This window comes from Rhododendron vialii, chromosome 8a (assembly GCF_030253575.1).
Source record: "Rhododendron vialii isolate Sample 1 chromosome 8a, ASM3025357v1".
Lineage (NCBI taxonomy): Eukaryota > Viridiplantae > Streptophyta > Magnoliopsida > Ericales > Ericaceae > Rhododendron > Rhododendron vialii.
The window spans coordinates 2,233,223-2,255,431 of NC_080564.1; the positions used below are offsets into that span (position 1 = coordinate 2,233,223).

General features: G+C 38.7%; 1 protein-coding gene across 4 annotated transcripts; it reads left to right on the forward strand.

Moving 5' to 3' along the window:
* Nucleotides 1-954: 954 nt before the first annotated feature.
* LOC131298325 (exocyst complex component SEC5A-like) lies at nucleotides 955-21,655 on the forward strand. 4 transcript variants are annotated; one of them, XM_058323713.1, is made up of 22 exons: nucleotides 955-1,187; nucleotides 1,763-2,273; nucleotides 3,986-4,134; nucleotides 4,816-4,910; nucleotides 5,818-6,012; nucleotides 6,205-6,332; nucleotides 6,431-6,589; nucleotides 7,394-7,498; nucleotides 9,388-9,462; nucleotides 9,814-9,951; nucleotides 10,047-10,241; nucleotides 12,050-12,193; nucleotides 13,994-14,120; nucleotides 14,196-14,406; nucleotides 16,779-16,894; nucleotides 16,981-17,215; nucleotides 17,601-17,694; nucleotides 18,777-18,854; nucleotides 18,947-19,003; nucleotides 19,222-19,371; nucleotides 20,460-20,675; nucleotides 21,175-21,655. In XM_058323713.1, the coding sequence occupies exons 2-22, from the start codon at nucleotides 1,851-1,853 to the stop codon at nucleotides 21,397-21,399; spliced, it is 3,315 nt and encodes a 1,104-aa protein (XP_058179696.1). In that variant the 5' UTR covers nucleotides 955-1,187; nucleotides 1,763-1,850; the 3' UTR covers nucleotides 21,400-21,655. The 4 variants fall into 4 exon arrangements, with proteins under 4 accessions (XP_058179696.1, XP_058179698.1, XP_058179699.1 ...); XM_058323715.1 differs by having other exon boundaries at nucleotides 10,050-10,241; XM_058323716.1 differs by lacking the exon at nucleotides 3,986-4,134.
* Nucleotides 21,656-22,209: the final 554 nt, after the last annotated feature.

A 22,209-nucleotide genomic window follows, 5' to 3' on the forward strand; every position in this document is an offset into this window, starting at 1 on the left:
GTTAAGATTGGGTGAGATGATAAGATTGGGTGAGACGTCGCGTAGTCGTTGATATTTTTATTTTGTGGTATTTGAGAATCCGGATCATTACATTTTTCGGAGGAAGAAATTGCGGGAAATGAATGTGCAGAGAGGCCTAAAATCTTTGGATTCTTGGACAATACAACTCCATACAAACTCTGTTAGTTATAATATGCTCAAAGTGTGGTCAAGTTTTAACTGTGTTCATGTGAGGAATGTGTATGTATAAAAAAGAACAATCGGTTGAAATTCTTGAGGTTGTATTAACACTTCAGTTTCTGCATTGTTTTTGAAAACTGATTTTGGGAGCTAAAGAAAAAATATAACTGTTGCAATTTAATTAGTACTACTATGATATCTTCAAGCCCTCTAGTATATGCATTCCTATCTCCATCAATCTGAGCATGCAGGTTAGACTCGCATCGACAGTAAAAAACTCTTGAAAGTACCAGTGGTTTGCTTTGATAACTTGAGGACTTCTGGATTAATTGATGTGCGTGTATAAGTTGAGGACTTCTCGATTAATTCCAATCGAGAAGAGTAGTGCCGTAGGCACGGATAAGCCCTCGTATGCAATAGTTCTCCATGCCCAACACCATATGGTCCATATCAACCAAACATGCACCTCACAGCAATGGCAGCCAATTCTGGGGGCACCTCGGAGTCCAAAGTTTTGCATGACCAAAAAAAAAAAAAAAACCCTTTAGATCAAACACTCATCGATTTTCGCTTTATCTAATTTTTGTACGGTCTCTTAACAAATAGATCTTGATAAAGGACCTAATTTGAATCATCAAAACAAAATTTATAATGAGCGCACTTTTACCGAATATGAACACAGTAAACCGTCCATCTCATCGAGCTCTACAAATTGACGGTCCGCTTCATATTTTTTTCAGTATATTATTTTTGTTTGGGTTGCATCGAAAAATTCTAACGCGCTCTGTATTGAATTGAATGGCTCTTGTCTTGGGCTCTCGACACTGATGTCACAGCTACACGCTTTAGCAAGGTCGTTAAGCCAAAAAGTTTACCGGGAAACTGTCTTCCTCTCCCTCCCTCTACAATATCACGCCATTCTCTCTTCATCTGATCGGAAGCTCGCAACCCAAAGACTCCACTCCTTTGTAATCTGATGCTAATTCAAGCTCACACTTGATAAACAGGTACGGATCTATCGCTCTCTCAAATCTTTACCCCTTCCTCGTGTTTCGAGCCTTACCTGTACAATTACAACTCCCAATCGGCCGAAAATACCCAATTGTGCATTCTCCCACAACCTCAAAACCCTATGCCCGACCGAATCCCTGTGCCGACCCCACCTGCAATTGGGATTTTTATCCTGCTGTTTGAGAATACTGCGAATTTCTTTTGTCTTTTCTGGGATTGCTTTACTTTACTTATATTGGTTTTAGATTTATGGGAATTGCTTATGTTCATTCAATTGGCTAGTGGAAATGAAAAGCAGGTGTCAATTTGATTTCTCGTATCAGGTAAGTTTACTTGATTTTGAAGTAAAAATTTGAAAATGTGTTATTATCTGTGGTTAGAATTGGAATCTTGTATGGAGTTGAGAATACCATGGCAAAAACTAGCCGAATTCTCTATTCACATAGTTGAAGTTTGATGATACCCCAGGTCCCCAACCTATCTGGAAATGTGTCTATCATATGTTGAAGTGAAATTGCAAGGACGAGGGATGCATTATCTTTTCAGGCCATATTTGGTGTTTCTTGTGCAGGTGTTAACAAAAGTTTTCTCTTCCAATCTCTGAGAGGTCTCTTCTTTAGAAGGTATACGTCTGGCTACATATATAACAAAATCAAGAAATGTCGAGCGACAGTGGCGACCTAGACGAAGATGAGCTCCTTCAGATGGCACTGCAGGAGCAATCTCAGCGAGATGTGAATTATCAACAACCATCCTCAAAGCCATCGAGGCCGGTTTCCAACTTCGTGCAGCCACCGCCACAACGGGCGGCAAATCAGAGGGTTTCGGCACCGCCAAAGAACCATAACACAAACGCCCAACCTGCACAGAGGGCTCAGCAGCGGCGCGGTTCGATAGATGATGATGATGATTCGGAGGTCGAGATGCTGAGTATTTCATCGGGAGATGAGGAATCGTCCAAGGACCGGGGTTCCGAGTCGCGGAATCGGGCCAGGAGTGGTGGGAGGAGGGCTGGGAAGGATGATGATGGTGACTGGGATGGCGGAGAGCCTGATAGCTGGAAGCGAGTCGATGAGGCCGAGGTACGAATATAGGTTTACATGCATCTCCTACTTACGAACGTGAGCCAGAAGTTGAATTTTTTGCATTTACTTGCTATCTTTTGGTTATTGATGAGATTTTGTGGTGTCTGGGAGTGTAAATTGGGCTCTGCCAAGATGACTCAATTCATATCAATTTGAGGAAGTCTTATATCACATAGCCATACTAACAACTGCTCAACGAGTGAAGTTTATGCGCAAATATTGCCAAATTTAACAGTTTAACACTTAAAACTGTATGCACGTTTCACACATTACAATAAATATCAAATTTTTTGACTTACTTTTGCCATATATTCCAACACATTTCTTCCCGAGGCTGAAGTTATTGCGTCATACTTCATTCAAGTTAGCAACAGTAAAATCCCCAACGTGCAATAATGGTATGTGATAGTTCAATTACAAAGGACTTTTACTAGAATTACATGCTAGAAAAACTACCAATTCCTGTTTTAGTGTCTTTATGATAAGGAGTTGGAATGCACTGACTATGTTGTGTATTGCTTTACCTTAAGATGTCAGGGATTGACATATCAAAGATGTGACCATGAAGGTCCATTTTAGCTGCCTGTGATGGCAACCTTCATTCAATGATGCAATGGAACCCAACAAAAGCAAAGATTTACCGATAATAAAAAGAAAAAGAAAAAGCAAAGACTTGGCAGCAACTGAGTTTATTAATTCAAGAGCAAGAGCAAGTCTTTGAGTTTGTTATGATGTGAAGTGGTTTTGAGTATATTATGTAGCTGCGCTGTGGAAGCGTTTTCGAGTTTATCATGTAGTATTGAGAGAATAATTTGTTAATTTTTATTGCTTCGTGAGGTTGCTAGGGAGCATGGACATGGCATAATTGAGGGGTTCACCAAATTATGTCTAGTTCTATTATGGAGCTGGCTGGATGCGTATATCGGTATATGAGTTTTCCTCAGCATGGGTGTGGGAAGAGAATGCCAAGTGTACATTGTCGGGGAGGTTGATGCCCTGGCCCTTGCTTTTAAGTAGCTCTTGTGGAGAACCTTTTTAGGCGAGGAAAATTCCTGGAGTCATAACTATGTTATGTTGATCTAACAATAGATATGTCCTTGAAAATGGAGCTTAGTTTGGGTAGATTTCCTATAATTTGTCTAGACATGTCTTTTGACCGTGCTTGTCCCGTTTTAATAGAAAAAATTCAGATAAGGGAACAAAATTTAAGAGTAGAAGACAATATTAATAAAAGGGTGGTACACCAATTTATAGACTCATAGGCATTCTAGCCATGGTGGAATTAATCTTACAATTCTCAAAGAGTGTGAATAGCAGAGATATATCTTCACTTTGGTGGTGTTTTTTTTTTTTTTTTTTTTTCTAATTTTGTTTCGAGTTGTTTATGGACTGCATCACCATGTTTTGATATTAAAGGTCATTGATTGCTGGGCAAGGGCAAATAATGGGTTTGAAATATGTAAAAACTACGTGTCTTTAATTTAGAACTATTTCGTCTTCGGAAGATTGCATGCACCTTATTGCGCCAGTCACCATTATTTTCATAATTTTTGATAGGTAACTACCGTAACTTGGGGAGACTTGAATTATAGATATTTAATTGGTGGAATGCAGTCTAAGTATCTGGGACTATTTTTTCTTGAATTTTTATGTGTTTTTGATGCAAAATTTCCAGACAACATTATCTTAAGGTTGTATTATTGTGGTAGCTTGCTCGTAGGGTTCGTGAGATGCGGGAGACCCGAACAGTTGTGGTTGCTCCAAAAATTGAGCAGAAGCCAGCAACGGCTAGACCGGGTCTTAACAGTTTACAGTCCTTTCCACGTGGTTTGGAATGTGTAGATCCACTAGGGCTCGGGTGAGCTCTTCAATCTATTTTGCATGTTACTCATTCCATAGTAATCAAGTAACCTGGGTCAACTGGTCTTCTTATTGTTCACCATGTTGATCCTAGTATCTTACAAACTGGTCATTGACTCTTTCAGGGATTATATTGTCTTTTTGAAGTTACTTATTTTATAGTTAGTTTATGTATTGATTAAAACTTGAAAAAAAATTATGATAGTTTCCTTACTAACGCCGGTAATCCGATGATTGGGTGTACTGGGGACCCCAATGTTCATGTAATGATTTGGTCATTGAATTACGGTCGTTGAAAAGTATGGGTATTAAATTTGTTTTCTTGAAATTCGTGTTTATATTTCTCCTTTTATGCTAAAAGATTTCAATTTCTTTCATGGTACACAGCTTTGTACTTAATACCATGAAAGGGCTTTGGGCTTTGTTTCCAATTGGTGTTTTTTCCCATCCAACCTTTGGTTGTATTCCCCTCCCTTACCTCCAACTTGATGTACCCTTTATCAAGTTTTCTTAATATGATGTTACTTTTGCCGATTAAAAAAGAGAGGCTTTAACTGTGGAAGAGTTATTTTACTATCTCAGACTGGTCGCTGAAGTTAATAACCATCACTAGGCTTGTTTGTATATTTTTAAATTATCTTCTTGCCATTTATGCTGAAATAAAGTTATCATGTGACAGAATAATAGACAATAAGACCCTAAAGTTGATTACTGAGCATTCAGAAAGCTCTCCTGCGAAGTCTGACAAAGATTATCTAGATTCGAACATTCGCGGTATGATTCTCTCTTTTTTTATTGACTAGTCTGATTCATAGTGAAGCTTTCTTAATCAAGTTTTAAAGCTCCCTTGTCTACATGTTAATTCCTTTTTCCCAATACTAGTGAACATTGATTTTGGGGTGGGGCAAATTTTCTATCATGGTCATATTGTTCGTGGGCAGGATTATTTTCGTTTTCACTTATCTACTACTTGAAGATTAGATGTGTGTGAATAGATTTGGCAGCTTCCCTGAGGTAGGTTTGTTTTCTTTAGTTTTCGGAGGACTGTAGTTCATGGTAACATTCTTCTTACCATAGATATGATCCAGAGAAGACAACTAATCGTGTTTGATTTGTGGCCACAAATCAAACTAGATAGTGCTGGGGAAATGTTCTAAGACGGGTGGGTGGCTTATCGACTGCCAGCTTGCCATGGTGGACCCCATGATTTTTTGATGGATTGGTCTCTTGAGCACACTTGTTGGAGGTTCCTGCTTTATTTCTGAAACTATTAGAAGATTGGTGTTTATCCTGTAGTTGTGGATGATTGGTTTTTAGGATATTTGAAACTCCATTCTGATTAGGTTACTGGTTGCTAGTTGTTATATACTGTGTTTTAGATGTGTGACTATAAGATAAGCACTGTGGTTGCTGTTATTCTCTTATTCTGTTCTTTTGTTCTGGTTGGGGTGGAGGGAGGCTGTGCGGGTTGGTCTTTGGCTGGCATATTCTTCCGTTAACATTATTGCTTAAATGTTTTTCTGTGAATTTACATGATATGTGACTGCTGTATATGGATATTGTTGGCATCCTCATTGGTGAGATATTAGGATTTCTGACTTGGGAGTTTGTAGCACTACCAGTGGAGGTAATTCTTGGGTGCTTGTTTTGCTGACAACATTTTAAACATGAATACTTGCAGAGAAGTTGCTGTATTTCTCTGAAAGTTTTGATGCGAAATTGTTCCTTTCTCGTATACACCAAGAAACAAGCGGAGCAGACTTGGAGGCTGGTGGTCTTGCTTTAAAAACTGATCTTAAAGGACGGACGCAACAGAAAAAACAGCTGGTCAAAGAAAATTTTGACTGCTTTGTCTCTTGCAAAACTACGATTGATGGTAAGCTACCATCTCATAAGATGAGGGAAGTGACATTATCTTTTGTGATGGCTTGTTAGCCAGTGCCTTCCGAGTCAATCTTACTATTTACTATCTCTCCGTCCCTGTTTTCCTTCTCCTTCTTCTTCTCATGCATATAAAACTTTATTTTTTGGGTGGTAAAATGAGGATCCTTGGTTGATTATTGTACAGACATTGAGTCAAAATTGAAGCGGATTGAAGAAGACCCTGAAGGTTCTGGAACCTCTCACTTATTTAATTGTATTCAAGGAGTCAGTTCACAGGCTAATCGTGCTTTTGGGCCTTTATTTGAGAGACAGGTTAGTAGGTTTGAGATTTGCAATATATCTGGAGTTCTTTCTTGTAGGTGTAATAAGGTTGGGATAAATTTTATTAATTTTAAAATTATTTTATGTAGGCTCAAGCTGAGAAGATCAGGTCTGTTCAAGGAATGCTTCAGAGGTTCCGAACACTATTCAATTTGCCTAGTTCAATCCGTGGGAGCATTAGCAAGGGTGAATATGATTTGGCAGTTAGGGAGTACAGGAAAGCCAAGTCAATCGTGCTGCCATCCCATGTACAGAAAATCTAGTCTCACTTAATGATGTTTGGTTGCCAAAGATCATATCCACTTTTGATTTTAGGCACACCATGCATGTGTTTGTAGCTGGGTTGTCTTCTTGCCAGTACTGCACATTTGTCTAGATTGAATTCTATACCTGTTGTTTCTAAATGGAAGAGCATGGTTGAAAGGGTTTATGCAGCATTTGGCTAGCCCGTCAATTAAAATTCTTCTAACTTGTTCTGGTTACTTTGCTTTGATTATTAGAAAGTCTGCTGGTAGGAATTCCTCAGGCAGGTAATGATTCATGCAACGAGCTACCAATTTGTGAGGATGATGTGTTGCTTTTCCACTACATTTTTGAGGATCATTTTGATAAAAACAATAGGACACTATAATGATTTGTGATTAGCCTCAAATAATTACTTGGTTCCCACACTAGCATTCATGTTAATATTTGTGAGGTATCTCTATTAGGCCTTTTTAGCTTTGGAACTAGTTACCATCATGGTAACGCAATGAGCAACCATTTTATTACCATCATGGTAAAGCAATGAGCAACCATTTTATGAGGAGGATCTAGTGTTGGTGCATATTCTTACCTGAGCTCTTAGAGGGGTATGATACTCCGACAATAGTTTGGAGGCATTTATCCTGGACTATGCATTTTTGTTATGAAAATTCGACGGGTTTTGCTTTTATTCATTTTGTAGCATGTTTGTTTTTGTCATGTATCATTGCTTAAAGTTTTCTAGTTTGATTATGTTCTCCTTTTTCCTGCCCCAACAAATGTGTACTTATGCTATAACTCCTTTTCAGGTGGGTATTCTGAAACGTGTTCTTGAGGAGGTTGAAAAAATTATGTATGAGTTTAAAGGCATGCTTTACAAATCCTTGGAAGATCCAAATATAGAGTTTAGAAATGTATGTTCTTCATACACCTACATGTTATATAGTTAAGTATTGTCCTATCATGCCGAAAGGATATCAAATGTATTGATTTGTTTGCTTTCCCTATCAAATAAATACAACATAAGAATGTGCTTGCTGCTTAATTTTTCTTTCAAAACAATGCGAGTTTGATCTAACAGCTATTTTGAGCAATCCCATGGTTTGGGGTTCATGTCTTTGTTTCTAGTTGATGCCGTAGACGATATAAATAATGATACTGTACCATGACGAGAACTTACCTAACCCTTACCAGTGACCAAGTGCCAGTTCCCCCTCTCCTTCCCCTGCCTGTTTTCATAAATGAATGGAAGAGATATGTTGTCTGTTGCGGCTACATTTTCTCTGCGCCTAGTCAAATCCTTTTTTGCCCCTGAGTTCCATTGGCCATAATTTGAACCATATGCACAACTGTGGTAACAGGATTTTGGATGATTACAAATGTGCCTTTTCAAACACAAAATGTATTGTATGCATTCACCCCAAACAACCCTTCCTATGATGGCATTAAAGTCCATGTGTACCCAAAATGATGGTTAAGGTCACCATATTAGGTTTGGGTGCCTTCATGGTGGGACCATTTGACAGTTGACTCACAAGCCTGGCCCCAAGGGACTCCTCTCTCCTCTTTTGATTTTTTCGCCTTGCCTTAGAGCACATTTAACATATTCACTCAAGGCAACATGTTGAAACGTATGAAAGGGGCTATAATATGAACTTAGAGCGAGTCTACCCTTGTGCCAAAATTTCATGTCAGAGCCAAAATTTTGCCTCCAAGAGTGGCGAAACCCTCTCCACCCTTGTGCCAAATTCAATGCCGAACTTTGGCAATGCCATTCTTTGTGCCCAATTTGGCAATTGCTAAACCTGCCACATCATCCAAGCCATTTGATTTTCAGAAAAAATGAGGTGTGTAATCCAATCTTCTGGTTTTGAGATTGTGCCAAAATAACGCCAAACTGGTGTAGTAACATTGCTGTTTTTGACACCGCAGCGAGCTAAAAAATGGCTTTGGCATTCTTTTTTTGTGTGTTAATTATGGCAATGTCATTTTGACATCAACGGGTGAACTTGCTATTAGAGCATGTTTGTTTCGCTGGGTATGAGTATCAGAATGGACTATACATTGAAGGGGACCTCACATATCTAGTGTTTGGTTAAAATTGTTACTGTCTGGATGAAATATCCATCGGATTTTGTATCCCAAAAAAGATGGGATATAGTATGTACACTACCATGGGGTGTGGTATATTATTGGTCCCTCGCTATTTGTCTAATGTGATTTTATATCCTCTGTGGTGATATATTCAAACAAATGGGCGCTTGATGGTCATAAGGCTTGTGGTTGACCGATTTTAAGAAAAAGAAGGTGAAATTATGGGAGTGACTGCTTAAGTTTGATGCCTTTTCTTACAATTGGCATCACAAGATAAGTGTAAGTGGTACTGATTATTGGCCTAGTGGGTCATATTGGCAATATGGTTTGCTCTCTCACGTTTTCAATTGTCATTTATAAGTTTGTTTCCTCGATTCAGTTTTCTAACTTGTGAACAGATTGTTTCTGTAAATTAAAAAAGTGTACCGCTTGCGACAATTTCTGTTGCCTGGATGTCTTTTATGCATTGCATAGCTACCATTACCACCTCGTATGTAGTTCTTGGGGGATGGGAGGTTTAGCTAGCCAAGGCAATCCCTCTGGAGTTGCATTGGCAACACCTTGACAACTGTGCCACCTTGATGTAGCTCATCTATGCGCATATATTACTTTTGATGGCGGTTACTGAGTGCCATTGTTATGTGTATGTTTGTTATTCGGTTTAATTTCAAAACTCTAGCAGTTAATATTTATCTTATGCTTCATGTAGCTTGAAAACATCGTTAGAATTTTGTTGGAGCTGGAACCTGACTCAGATCCTGTGTGGCATTATTTAAATATCCAGGTGAGCGTAAATATGAAATGTACTACAGTATTGACTTGTTCGCGAGGAATATTCAGGTGGCTAACTGAAATGGATAATTATCTAAGTTACCCTGTTTGTTTGATCTCGAAAGATGCCTTTAGCCTTGCTGGTAAAGGTGACTTAGGTCATTGGAGTTCATTCTGTAGACTTGGATCATCAATTTCCATTCTTACTATGTTTTCTCTCTCTAGTCTTAACAGACCAGTGTCCAAAATCTTGCTGTTCCATTTAAATTCTTGTTGGCATTCCCCCCTCACCCCCCCTTCCTTCTGATTCGTTCACCACATTGTTACTAGTTCTAATTTGATATGTTGCTTTTTCTACTGACAGAACCACAGAATTCGAGGTTTGCTTGAAAAATGCACCTTAGACCATGAAGCACGGATGGAACTTTTGCAGAATGAGATATGTGAAAAGGCATTATCTGATGCAAAGTGGAAACAAATTCAGCAAGATTTGAATCAGACTGTAAGTGCAACAACTAAAGGACAACCTTCTGCTAGTATAAAATCTGACCTGATTAGTACTCTATCAAGAGCGATGATTTTCCTGTGTACTCTTAGCAGGAAGATGTTGACTATTCTCTCTCTCTGAAGAACAGCCATCTTCTGGGATATTCAGAGCCTGTAGACTTTAATGGTGCAGAAATTGACGCTCTTAGGGGAAAGTATATCCGCAGGCTAACTGCTGTACTTATCCATCATATACCTGCCTTCTGGAAAGTAGCACTTTCTGTTTCCAGCGGCAAATTCGCAAAGGTATCTTGGAGATTCTATTAATCTAAGGTCCTAACATGTTGTCTAATATGTACCTTAAACATTGTCTGTTTTTCTGTAAGGTCAAACATCTATAAGATGTACCTTGTACTTTGTACTTTTTCCCCCTTCTTTAAGTAACTAAGATTTTCCAGGAAATTTAGTGTCTTTATTGAATTTGGAACTAAAGCGAGTGCTGTTATCATAAGCAACAAATTGGTCACTTCACTTTGTATTGTATTGTATCCTGATGCATATATTTTATCCAAGGTTGATGGTTCACTATTTGAGGTTCTGGTTTACTAGAGTCATTCTAACCATACTTAGTGCTGTTTATTGATTGGGAAGAAAATGGCTAATTTGCTACTTGCAAATTTTTTTGTTTCAAGAAGAAATAGCTAGTGAACTGGTGAAGGGTTAAGGACGGGTGGGGGACAATTAGTTCCATTGTGCATGGAGATAGGGGAAATCAGCATAAAACTGTACTACTGACTGCTGTATAAGCTCCCAACTAAAGGCTGTATCCACTGCACATGAGAACTAACAGGCAAGCAGCCTTACACGTGCTTTTCTTTTTAGAGGCTGATTCTGTGACTCACAGCCACACTGCAGCCAGGGCTGATGTGCACTTGGCATTGTGCCCTCCAAAAAAACCACCACCACCACCCTACCCAATCATCCGAACCCCCATCCTCTCTCTTCTTCTTTCGAATGCAAAGTGGTGTGCTGTGGCGGATGTTCCTTATTCCATTATCTGTTGCAAGTTGTATTGGTGGCAAATTCACTAATTTTATGCTTTTTTTTCAATATTCAATTGCTATTTCAGTATTCAAGAAAAAACTAGGGTTTGTCAAGCTGGGAACAGCCATCAGTGAGAGAACAAGTGTGTCCAAGCATCACTTGAAGCAGTAACGAATTAAATCTAGGGGGGCTCTGGAGAACTTTGGAAATACCAAAGTTCATTTTGTGGTGGGCTAGTATTGCAGAGCTTGCAGTTCACTTCTTAAAAGTAAGGAACACAGTTATAGGAGTTGGATAGAGCAGTTCAAAATTGGCTCTGTTTCTAAAGTGGCTGGTCGCTGGAGTTACAGAAGAGCAGTTGTTGCTAGAAATTCTGGACAGAAACCTACAAAGGCTTTGGTTTTTAAAAACAAGGCCAAAATTGGGTGGAAAGGTGTTAGAAAGAGGAAGATAAGATGAATCTGGGAGTTTCACCTAAATTCAAAAGAATCGCTTCCTGTGATATGGTGGCATCACCCATTAAACGTCCAATGTGAGTCCCATGTGGATTGGGGTCGTCTCAATCCCTTTTCCCCTACACGAGGGGCCCCAATTCAATCCTAATACCACGATGAGCACTTGGTCCTCCCAGAATAGTGACCCATTGTACTGCCCCTCCAGCCAAACAAACACTGAAGCTCGCTCAAAAAGGCTATCCAAAGGGATGCCATTTGGGTATGTTGCTCCTAGTTATGTACATAAGATCTCCTGTGCAAATTTCCAGTGTGGGACAATACATGCCATCATGGCGAATTGGATTTGTTTCATTTTTCAATTGCTGCTTGCAATTGTTTTATAATCCACTGATCTGCATTTTCTCCTTTAAGAAAATGGCCTTGCTCGGGCTTTGAGGCTGGGAAAATTTACCGGAAACCAGAAGCGAAATGTATTCTTTCATCCTTTAATGAGGACAATTGGAAATTTCTTGCAAAGTTTAAAGTTTAATGGGGCATGAATTATTTCCTTTCTTTGGCTTTAGCTCAGTTAATCTGTTCTGTGTTCATCTAAAAGTATTCATCATTCTTGTTCAGTCTTCCCAAGTTTCTGCTGATTCCAATGTTAATAATTCTGCAAATAAAAGCGAGGAAAAAGTTGGAGATGGAAAGTACTCAAGTCATTCTCTTGATGAAGTTTCTGGAATGATACGGATTACTATATCCGTGTATGAATCAAAGGTAAATATGCTCTCTATTGTTACAGGCACTATGGAATACCATTTTGTTATGGTACTTCTGAAAATGAACCTTAGTAAGATGCTTTAGGATTGGTGATTGTAATGATGTATTTTACCAGCTGGAGCATGTTGGTTGCACATGCCAATGTTATAACTTGAGCATTGTATAGATAATCACACATTCATGCAAACTCTTTTTTGCTTGGCAACTATGTCCAATGGTGTATTGTCTAGCATTGAAACAATATTTTATTCTAGAAGCATATGTCTGAGTGTTTGAATCTTTAAGTATGGGTTGTCAATGCTGTTGCATCCCAAAAAATAGTTACTCTTAATCTGATTGTTGACCTAAGTAGAATACACCCGTTGGCGTACTATGATCATCAACAGATTGATGTGATTGTGGCTCTTCACATGGAAAGGATAGTGATTCATTTATGCAGCCCAATCAGGCAACTAAAGCTAGGGTCTTTATTTTGGGGAAAGATGGATAAGAGATTTCTCTTTTTCTTTTTCTTTTTCTTTTTTGCTTTACTTTTCTTTTCTAAAACACGGGATTGACAGGGTATGCCAAATACTCGACCATCTATAATGCATCTTCTGGGTGAACTAATGCTTAGCATCTATTATTTATGGCCTTGTGTGATCTTCAATCTGGCTACTGTTGTTCCCAGCCTTTGAGTTGAGCTCGGTAATTTTATGTCTGAAGTCTATTATGAGATTCCCAGTTTGCTCTTCAGATGAGAAAATTGAATCACTCTGGCAACTTTGTCAGTTTTGTACATTGCACGTGGTGTTAATGTAAAGTCACCTACTATTGGAAACTCTCGACTATAGCTGTTATTTTGACGGCGCATTGTTGATTGTGACATATTATTCTTAACCTTTTGGTTTTTAGCTATATGGCATCTGGGCTTATATGTAATCTAAGATTTTTTGTTTTGTTTTTTACATTATCTTTTTTTTTGGATTGATTCAGTTAGTTATCATTTTGCTTTTTCTTGTTTCCGTTCTAAAATCTTGTTCTCTCTTTCTTTTTCTGCTTTTGTTTTCCATTTGTTCTTCTTCAAATCCTTTCTTAACATGCCTTCCTGTCTTCACTTTTTTCTTCTTTTTTTAACCGATTTTGGATGCATTTAGCTGATCAATGGTTACAAATACTTAAACATGATTTTTCATATCAAGTAATGTTTGTCCTCACACCTCAGGCATGGACCTCCTTAAAATTTCTCCTGTATAATTGGTATGCAATGCTTTCCTCGCACTTCAGGCATGATCCTCCTTAGAATTTTCGCGCTTAAGTAGTAATGAATGCTTTTCCTCACACTTCAGGGATGATTGAGGTTAGTATTTCAGGCCTTGTAAGTAATATGCGTATCTTCTTACATGGACAGAATTGGAGTTAGTTGTTAAACATAAGTACGGTGGATAAGAAATTGCTTTAGCCTCAATGATTTTACTACAAGCGGCAATCAAGCAACTAGTCTTCTGCCTAAACCAATTCTTAACAGATATGACGCATGCATCATACATGAGGTGTGGCAGAGAAATTTCTACATTCTTCATTTAGTCCAGAAACCTCCCTATTTCATGTACATCAACGTTTGAAGATGTCTGGTGGTTTTGACTGTGAGAACCTGGCATGCGTAGGGAGAAGCAACAATTATGAAGTTTCCTGTTTAATTTAGTTGATCATGTTTGGCCTTGGTCGCATTTTTTTCTCAGCAATAATGTTTCCATCTTCAAATACTGATTTGGAAAACGAGAGTGGATCTAAATGTTTGTACTGTTACTGCTGCAGGTCCACAACACATTCCGTGATCTTGAAGAGTCAAATATTCTTCAGCCATTTATGAGAGATGCCATAAAGGAAATATCTAAAGCATGCCAAGCTTTTGAAGCAAAAGAATCAGCTCCTCCAATTGCTGGTATCCGTATTTCGCTCCTGTTGTTATTTATTGTCCTCTAAAATTGTTTTGACTGTTAGTTTCTGTGACCAACAGTTGCAGCACTGTGGACGCTGCAGTCTGAGATAACGAAGATTTACATACTAAGGCTTTGTTCATGGATGCGGGCTTCAACAGAAGAAGTATCTAAAGAGGAATCATGGGTCCCAGTTTCTATCCTTGAAAGGAACAAGTCTCCGTACACAATCTCTTCATTGCCCTTGGTGTTCCGTTCAGTTATGGCTTCAGCAATGGAACAAATAAATATGTAAGCCTTCAGAGCCTAGTTAACTGCTTTGCATTAAAAGAGATAGGAGAAAAATGATACCTATTTTTCTATTTCTGTAAAGAAAGTAACACAAAATGGAGTTGGGTGGATAGTTTGCTGGAAGTTCATTGTCTATCTTTAACAAGTAGTGATGACAATGCTATTTTTACGCTTGAACACACGGGTGTAAATGATCTTTTCCGGGCCTGTGCTCTGTTACCCTTATTTCCTGTGATTAGCTAGCTAAATGAACTGCCCATGCTGCTCAGCTAGCCTATCTTTGGTGTCAAAGACTCTAGTCCGTAATTATTTGCTTCATTTTGTTTTTGCAAATTCGGAAAACGTAAATTTTAATTTATTCTAACTTACTGCAAATTACTCCTTATAGTTGCTACGTGTCATGGATAGGAAGACGGTCATCCTCGTATTTTCACGGACAAGGATCTACATGTGCCATCCTCAAAAGGAAACATATGTACATCCATGAGTTTGGTTCCTATCCAAACCCTAAGGACTTAAGGTTACTATAGATTCTCCTAAATTCCATGCTCTCGATTACAACAGATACTGTCTACCCAACTCTGCCCCAGACAAAAGTATAGGCCGTGTCTTTGGGACAGTACTTTGATTTCATGTCCTCTACTGCAGGAATCAAAACTGAACCTGATGATGATTTTGTGGATCGTAGGCTAGTTATAAGAGGTGGCCCGTTGGTACAATTGCCCTGGTCATTCCTACTATGTTACTTGGATCCCCAATTTTGGGGGAAGTGCTCCTGTCGACACGACACGGGTACGGTGTGGGATACGCACTGAATTACCAATTAAAGGATGGTAGGCGGCGGGGAGTTAAAGGATGTAGAACTGGGACAAAGGGCCAATGCATCTATATTGCATATCATAACTAATGCCTTAGCATTTATCATGCGAGGAATGTGGAATTCATAACTAGAGGGATACCAGTAGCTGAAGCAAATTACATATCAAGGTGATCAATGAGAGGCTCAAAGGATATGCCAGTTATCATGCGAAGAATGTGGAATCACCATCTCCTATGGTTTAACAAAAGGCTTAGCTATAACTCTTATGTTGAAGAGCTTCCTCCAAATTCAAAGCAGTCCAGAGCCACATCATGGTAGCATGATTCCAATGAACAATCTTAGGTCTACAAATAATTTCCGAGGAGTTTTGTAAAGAATTGCAATCCTAGGTCTACAAGTTATTTCCGAGACGTTTTGTAAAGAATTGTTTTGTACTAGACTGTAGAAATGTTCTCAGAATCGTTCAGTGTGACGGCATCCAGATTTTGGGAGAATAAAGTGCATACTCCAATATAGTTGGATGGTGAACGGCACATCTTTAATGAGCTCCACTTGCCAGCATATGACGGGTTTAGTAGACCAGTGTTTAACCTTTGCAGTTAGTTAATCCGCCAAAGGAGATCAATGTGCTGCTGTAGTTTTAGAGGATATAAAGAGGAACACCAAGATATCTAACAGGTAATGTCCTATCAAGATTCTAACAGTTAGGCGGGCAACGCCTAAACATTAGGCGGATTTTCCATTTTTTCCATTTTTGAATATTCTCCTACCCCCTCCCAAGTTTTGAGATTTTTGATCGTGTAAGAGAACTATATATATCGTAGTAAAACTACACCAAAGCCCCTTGTATTATATTACCACGACACTAAAGCCCTTAATTTTTTGAAATCACATCACCTACCCACCTAGCGCGTAATCCCGCCTAATCTGCCTAGCCGCCTAGCCCGCCTAGCCAATTAATTGCTGATTAATCCCGCCTCGCGGTCGGTTAATCGGCCCGGCGCCTAGACAAACGCCTAGGCCCCAAGGCGTGGCGGCGGGGTACCGCCTAGCGCCTAGCCTAGGCTGACTTGTAGAACACCAAGATATTACATAGGATATAAAGATGACTGAAGTTGTGGAACATCCCAAATTGGAATAGTGGACCAAAATTAAAGGACAAAGGGAGCAGTTGTTTACAAACTACTCTGGTAACAAAATTTATTATCACTCATCAATAATTAGATAGTGATAATGATAGTCTTAGATGATTTAGCAATCTGAACCCCGCCAATGGATTCAAATGTTACGAATGTCTTGGCTAATTCTTAATTATGACGGCGGGCAGACAAGTTCGAAACTGCCACCCTTCGTATTCGTTTGTCAAAGGTCATCATATTAGCATGGAATTGATACAAAAAGTTAATGTTTGGTTAGAGCAGCATTTCTGAGCAGAACTTAGAACTTTGTGGCTTGTAGATCCATGTGAGCTGTTTGATACACTATTCAACTCTTTTGTTGGATGCACAAATTTGATTCCCTTAAGTGCACTCTCAAGGTTTGTACTTTTCAGGATGATTCAGTCTTTAAGGAGCGAGGCTACAAAAACAGAAGATACTTTTGCGCAGCTTCAAGAAATTCAAGAATCTGTTAGACTTGCTTTTTTGAACTGTTTGCTGGATTTTGCTGGTATGATGGATGTATTATTGTCTTGACTCTGTTTTCCACAGTAAGAAAAAACTTGTGACTTCCATTTACTGCACATTAATAATTAGGTCATCTGGAGCGTAGTGGTGGCGATCTTGCCCAGAATGGATCCAGTAAAGGAAACCTGCATTTGCAAAATGGATATCCTCACGAGTTACAAGAAAACTATTCTGATCCTGTCCCTGGAAGTGTGGTTGATCCGCACCAACAACTTTTGATGGTTTTGAGCAACATTGGATATTGCAAAGATGAACTTTCTCGTGAATTGTACTACAAATACAGACATATCTGGCTACAATCCGGGTATGTAGTCAGCACTTCAGCTGCTTCTTGAAGTGGAAGCATATTAAATCTGTTGTGGAGGGTCAATAGCTTTGGTTTTAGTGTCAATGAGTTGGTAGCAATTTGAGACATCTGGCTGTAATATGGTATGTGGACTACTTTACTGATTTGTGTTTCCACGTCCACCTCTGCACACATCACATTTGCTCCTTTTCTGTCCCATGCGTGGGCATGTGGCTACAGCCTACACTGTTCTACAAATTTAGTTGTAATATTTGGCATTCCATGAGGTTACTGGTACAAAACAGGTTGTCCTTTGATTGTGGGTTATGGGTATTTTGTCGTTTGTCATTTTATTCTATTGTTGAATGCCAATTCAAGCCGCATATTATCTTTTCTACTGCAGAGGAAGGGATGAAGAGGATAGTGATATGCAAGATTTGGTTATGTCCTTCTCTGGACTTGAAGAGAAGGTCCTTGAACAGTACACTTTTGTGAAGGTATATCTAAGCATTTGATTTCGTTCGAATAGATTATTGTTGCTCCACATCTTCACACATCATGTGACTCCTATCTCTTTCTTTTTCTATTGCCATCTATTAAATAGGCTTTGCACTAAACTAATTCCCATTTGGGTGAAACCTTAAGTTGTGAATCTCTGCCTTCTAGATGACATTCCTTACAGCTGCAAGTATTAAATCCTTGTGTAACAGAAGCTAGTGTACTAATCAGGTTAAGTCATTGACATTACCGCGAAAAACTGAGAGGAAAAACTACGAGGAGAGCTTCATTAACATTAGTCAGCATGAGTTGCAGCCTGCAGAACTTGGCATGGACTTCAATAACCGAAATGATACTTGAGCATTAAAGGGCAGCATGATGAATCGTTTTGGTAGCTCCCTCATTTTGCTATGACAAGAAAACTCCTGCCTTACACTTTTTACAGAATTTGCAAAAGCTGATGACAACTGAAATTATTCTTTGGGTAGAAATTACTTTTGCTCCTCTGCTTGATTACTTGAATTATGAAAGACCAGAAGGAAAGTTTTGAAAGAAAATGAGATTACCAATGAAATGGATAATAAAGGGAGTGCACTGAAGGATACAGCAATTTTCCATGAAAACGGAAGAATAACCTAACCTGATTACAAACTTTTTAGACATCTTCATCATCTTCTTTTGCAAGTAAACTGTGTCAATTTCCACATTGTGATTACAAACATTTGTGAAATTTTTATTGCTCTGACATTCTGGCTGCAATGTTGGGTTAGAATTCAATACCTGGCTATCTTTTGTCTTGTCTATTTCAGTTTTCTTGATAAGCTGGTCGAGGTATCTTTGATGTTTATATCGTCGAGTCAAATAGCAACAGACTTTCCTATATTGTTTGTGTGTTGATAAAATTATTCAGTAACCTTGAGTAAAGTTAATTGGGATGGGTTTGTGATGTGGAAAGTTGCTTTTTTACAGAATGCACACATAGCTACCACTCAATTGTTTGATGAAACCAAAGACAAACTCTCTTACTGTGGTCTCCCTAAATATTGGCCCTTCTAAATCAGCATCCTTGTCTTTTTGTTAGGCAAGTTTGATCAGAACAGCTGCCACGAACTATTTACTGGATTCTGGAGTTCAATGGGGGGGAGCACCTGCAGTCAAGGTGAGGAATTAGAGAAATCAATTATTGGTTCTTTTCTCCTTCTAAGTTCAATCTCTCAACAATTCCTATAAAATGGTACTGCACTTTTGTAGGGTGTGCGAGATGCTGCTGTAGAGTTATTGCATACTCTGGTAGCTGTGCATGCAGAGGTACTTGAATGCATGCTTTGCGTGGTTCATGTTTCACATTTTCTTGTTTGCTAATAAGTTTTTACTACTGTCTTTTCCTTTACCTGCATTTGTTGCACTGCATTTATGATTTCTTTACTAAGGCCAATCTTTAAGCCCAACTAAGCCATCAACTGGTCACCATTTTTTGTTTAGTTGCTTAATTAATCTTATGAGATGAAATAATTCCCTCGACTCAGGTTTTTGCTGCTTGTAAGCCCCTACTGGACAAGACGCTTGGTATACTTGTGGAAGGTCTAATTGATACTTTCCTCAGTCTCTTCCATGAAAATAAAACCAAAGATCTTAGGTCATTTGATGCAAATGGTTTCTGCCAGCTCATGCTCGAGGTAAATAATGGTGTTCCACTTTGCTTGGTTGTATTGTCTTAAATTTGGTACTTTGTTTTCTGGCGGAGGTATTTATATCCTGCAGCTGCTAAAGTTTAGCAATTACTTGATTAACTTGGTGCATCTATCTATATGTTTAGAGCATCCGCAATGGGAATAATCAAAATCGATAACCAAAATGTGCCACGTCAGCATTTGATTATCTATTTAGTTCATAATCAAACTTAACAAACTTGACCTCCACATTGGTTATTTTTGTATCCCTATAAAAAAAACCCCCACAATACGCAATGCACCTATGTCCAATTGCAAACGAGTTTCAATCACGCACCCGACCACACCAAATTATTCGTCTCGATGAAACAATTCTAATGTGAGGTTTTTTAATTTTTTAGTTTTGAATTTGGTTATTGGGTTTGGTTATTGAGTTTTGGTTATTGGTAAAAGTTGTTAAGTTTGGTTATGGAATGAGTGGAATTTGGTTATTTGCTAAAAGACTTGTAACTTTGCTTATTACAATGTGAGGTATTTTTTTACCAATTTGCTTATTACAATGTGGATGCTCTTAGCACCTTGTTACAACAAATATATATCCTTATAATGATACGCTGGAGTCTTGTGCCAACCATAGTTGGGAATTTTGTTTACTAGCCCTCCTTGCATTTGGATGGATGTGAAACAATAATTTTTTTCATAAGAAAAAACGTGAAGGCCAAGGGCCTGGTTAGTATTTTTTTTAGGGGGTCTATTTTGGTCTTCAAATTTTTTGGAAACGGAAAATGAATATTGTGACATGGCTGCGTTGGGACTGTTCCATTTCTTAGTGTACTCAAGAATTTAGAAAGTCAGTAAACTGTTTTGAGAACTATTGTGTGTGTTTTATTGCCTTTTTATCTGTTCTGAAAACAGAACAGTTCCTGAAGATGCTTCGATAATAGTGAAACTGTGAAAGGGTATTTTCAATTTTTTCTTGCCTAAAAGATGTGTTAAATGCCCGGACACGATCTTATGGTTTCTTTCAGCTATTCTTGAAAAACCTACATGGTTTCTCACTCAAAATGCTTACAATTGGAATTTATCTTCTGCAGCTTGAATATTTCGAGACCATATTGAATCCACATTTTACATCTGATGCAAGGGAGTCTCTCAAGTCTTTACAAGGGGTGCTTTTGGAGAAAGCGACCGAGAGTGTGACAGAGGCTATAGAGACTCCAAGTCATCACCGGCGGCCCACCCGTGGGAGTGAGGATGCTCTTTCGGATGATAGGCAGCAAGGGATGACTGTATCACCTGATGACCTCATTGTAAGGATCCCCTTTATTTAATCTATAGCTCTGATATGTCCTTAGTACTGAGGATATTCGGGTTGACTAGAAGTTGATGTGTTTATGTTGGTTTTAATTTGTTTAATAATTTCAGTAGCTAGGTTCTCGGTTTGGATCATGCATATATGGAGGGATTTTATGAAGCAATTTTTTCCCCTTTCTTATCCCTTTTTTTCTTTCCTTATGGCAAATCCCTCAAAAAATTCAGGATCCGAAAAGAGTCTTAACGATATTAACTACAATATGCTGAAGAATTTGGACAAAGATATATGGAGTCATACAGAGTTTTATGACATTAAATACTGCAAAAAATGAAAATATCCGGAAGATCTGTAAATCTACGTCTAGTGATATTCTATGATGAAAACTACTTAAACCTAATTCATTATGGCTTTCATTTATTAGACAAGTTCAATCTTTTAATATTTGGTTAGATGATATCTCTCATTTTGCTCCATGCATGTTTGTATATTCTTAGGCCCTGGCCCAGCAGTATAGCTCTGAACTACTTCAAGGGGAGCTTGAGCGAACTCGGATTAACACTGCGTGCTTTGTGGAGTCAATTGTGCTCGACTCAGTTCCAGAATCAGCCAGAGCCGCTTATGCTTCTTTCAGAGGATCAATGGATTCCCCCAGCAGGAACTTCAGAGGCAACTTGCAGCCTGTAGGATCCCCAGGTTTCTCCCGCCAAAGACGTAGATGACTTTGTTCATACCCTTGTTCAAGTTTTGTTGTTTCTTTTGTTTTTCGATTTTCTCCATTTTTGTTTGTGGTGTGGTGTTGTATTGTATTAATTCATTTATTTTAGTGTTGAAAGTAATACACGTTGTCCATGATGAATTCATGTGCCTGCCGCTCTCATAATTTGGGTACCGAGCTTGTGAATTACACTCTCCAGCAGTTATCGAAAACAATGTATAGTTTTCAACTTAATCAACTGATGTAGTAGTGCTCTGAAATACGATTCCAGTTAACACGTATACTTTTTTTACAAAAATGATTCGTGCACAGCAAGCTGTGCACAGCAGCCTTTTTCTCCCGCCTCGGGTCGCACAAAGATGATCGGAGCCGCTCATTTTGTTCAAAACATATCGTTTAAGGTCTCTGTAAAAAATGAGCTTCGTTCGATATCGTTTGAGGCGTTAACAAAACACCCAAAATCACTTCAGAATTTAAGCCTGCTGTGCACAGCTCCTTTTTTTATTCGGATTCTAAGTCAAATTCTTTATAAATCTAAGAGAGGAAAAAACAGAGGATTGCCGGGGTTTGAACAGGATTTAGAACATAGAGAAAGGATAGCCTTGGGAGTTCCCTTTTACCCATTTTCCCTCCTAGAAGAGGGAAACCTGATGGTAATGGTTAGATGTCTTTTTCATGATTTTTCTTTTTAGGAGAAACAGACGCATATAGACATATTTTCCCAGGTTCGTGGTGGTGGTAAAATCATTACTTTTAGAAACTAGTCTAAATTTCCAAAGACAATATCCAAGCTTCTATGGAGGATGAGAAATAG

Bases quoted from the DNA above. Each gene is read 5' to 3' on its own strand.
- LOC131298325 (XM_058323713.1), top strand. From the start codon at position 1,851: ATGTCGAGCGACAGTGGCGACCTAGACGAAGATGAGCTCCTTCAGATG. The intron at 6,013-6,204 runs GTAAGCTACCAT...ATTATTGTACAG, and splicing joins TTGCAAAACTACGATTGATG to ACATTGAGTCAAAATTGAAG. The intron at 9,463-9,813 runs GTGAGCGTAAAT...TTCTACTGACAG, and splicing joins GGCATTATTTAAATATCCAG to AACCACAGAATTCGAGGTTT.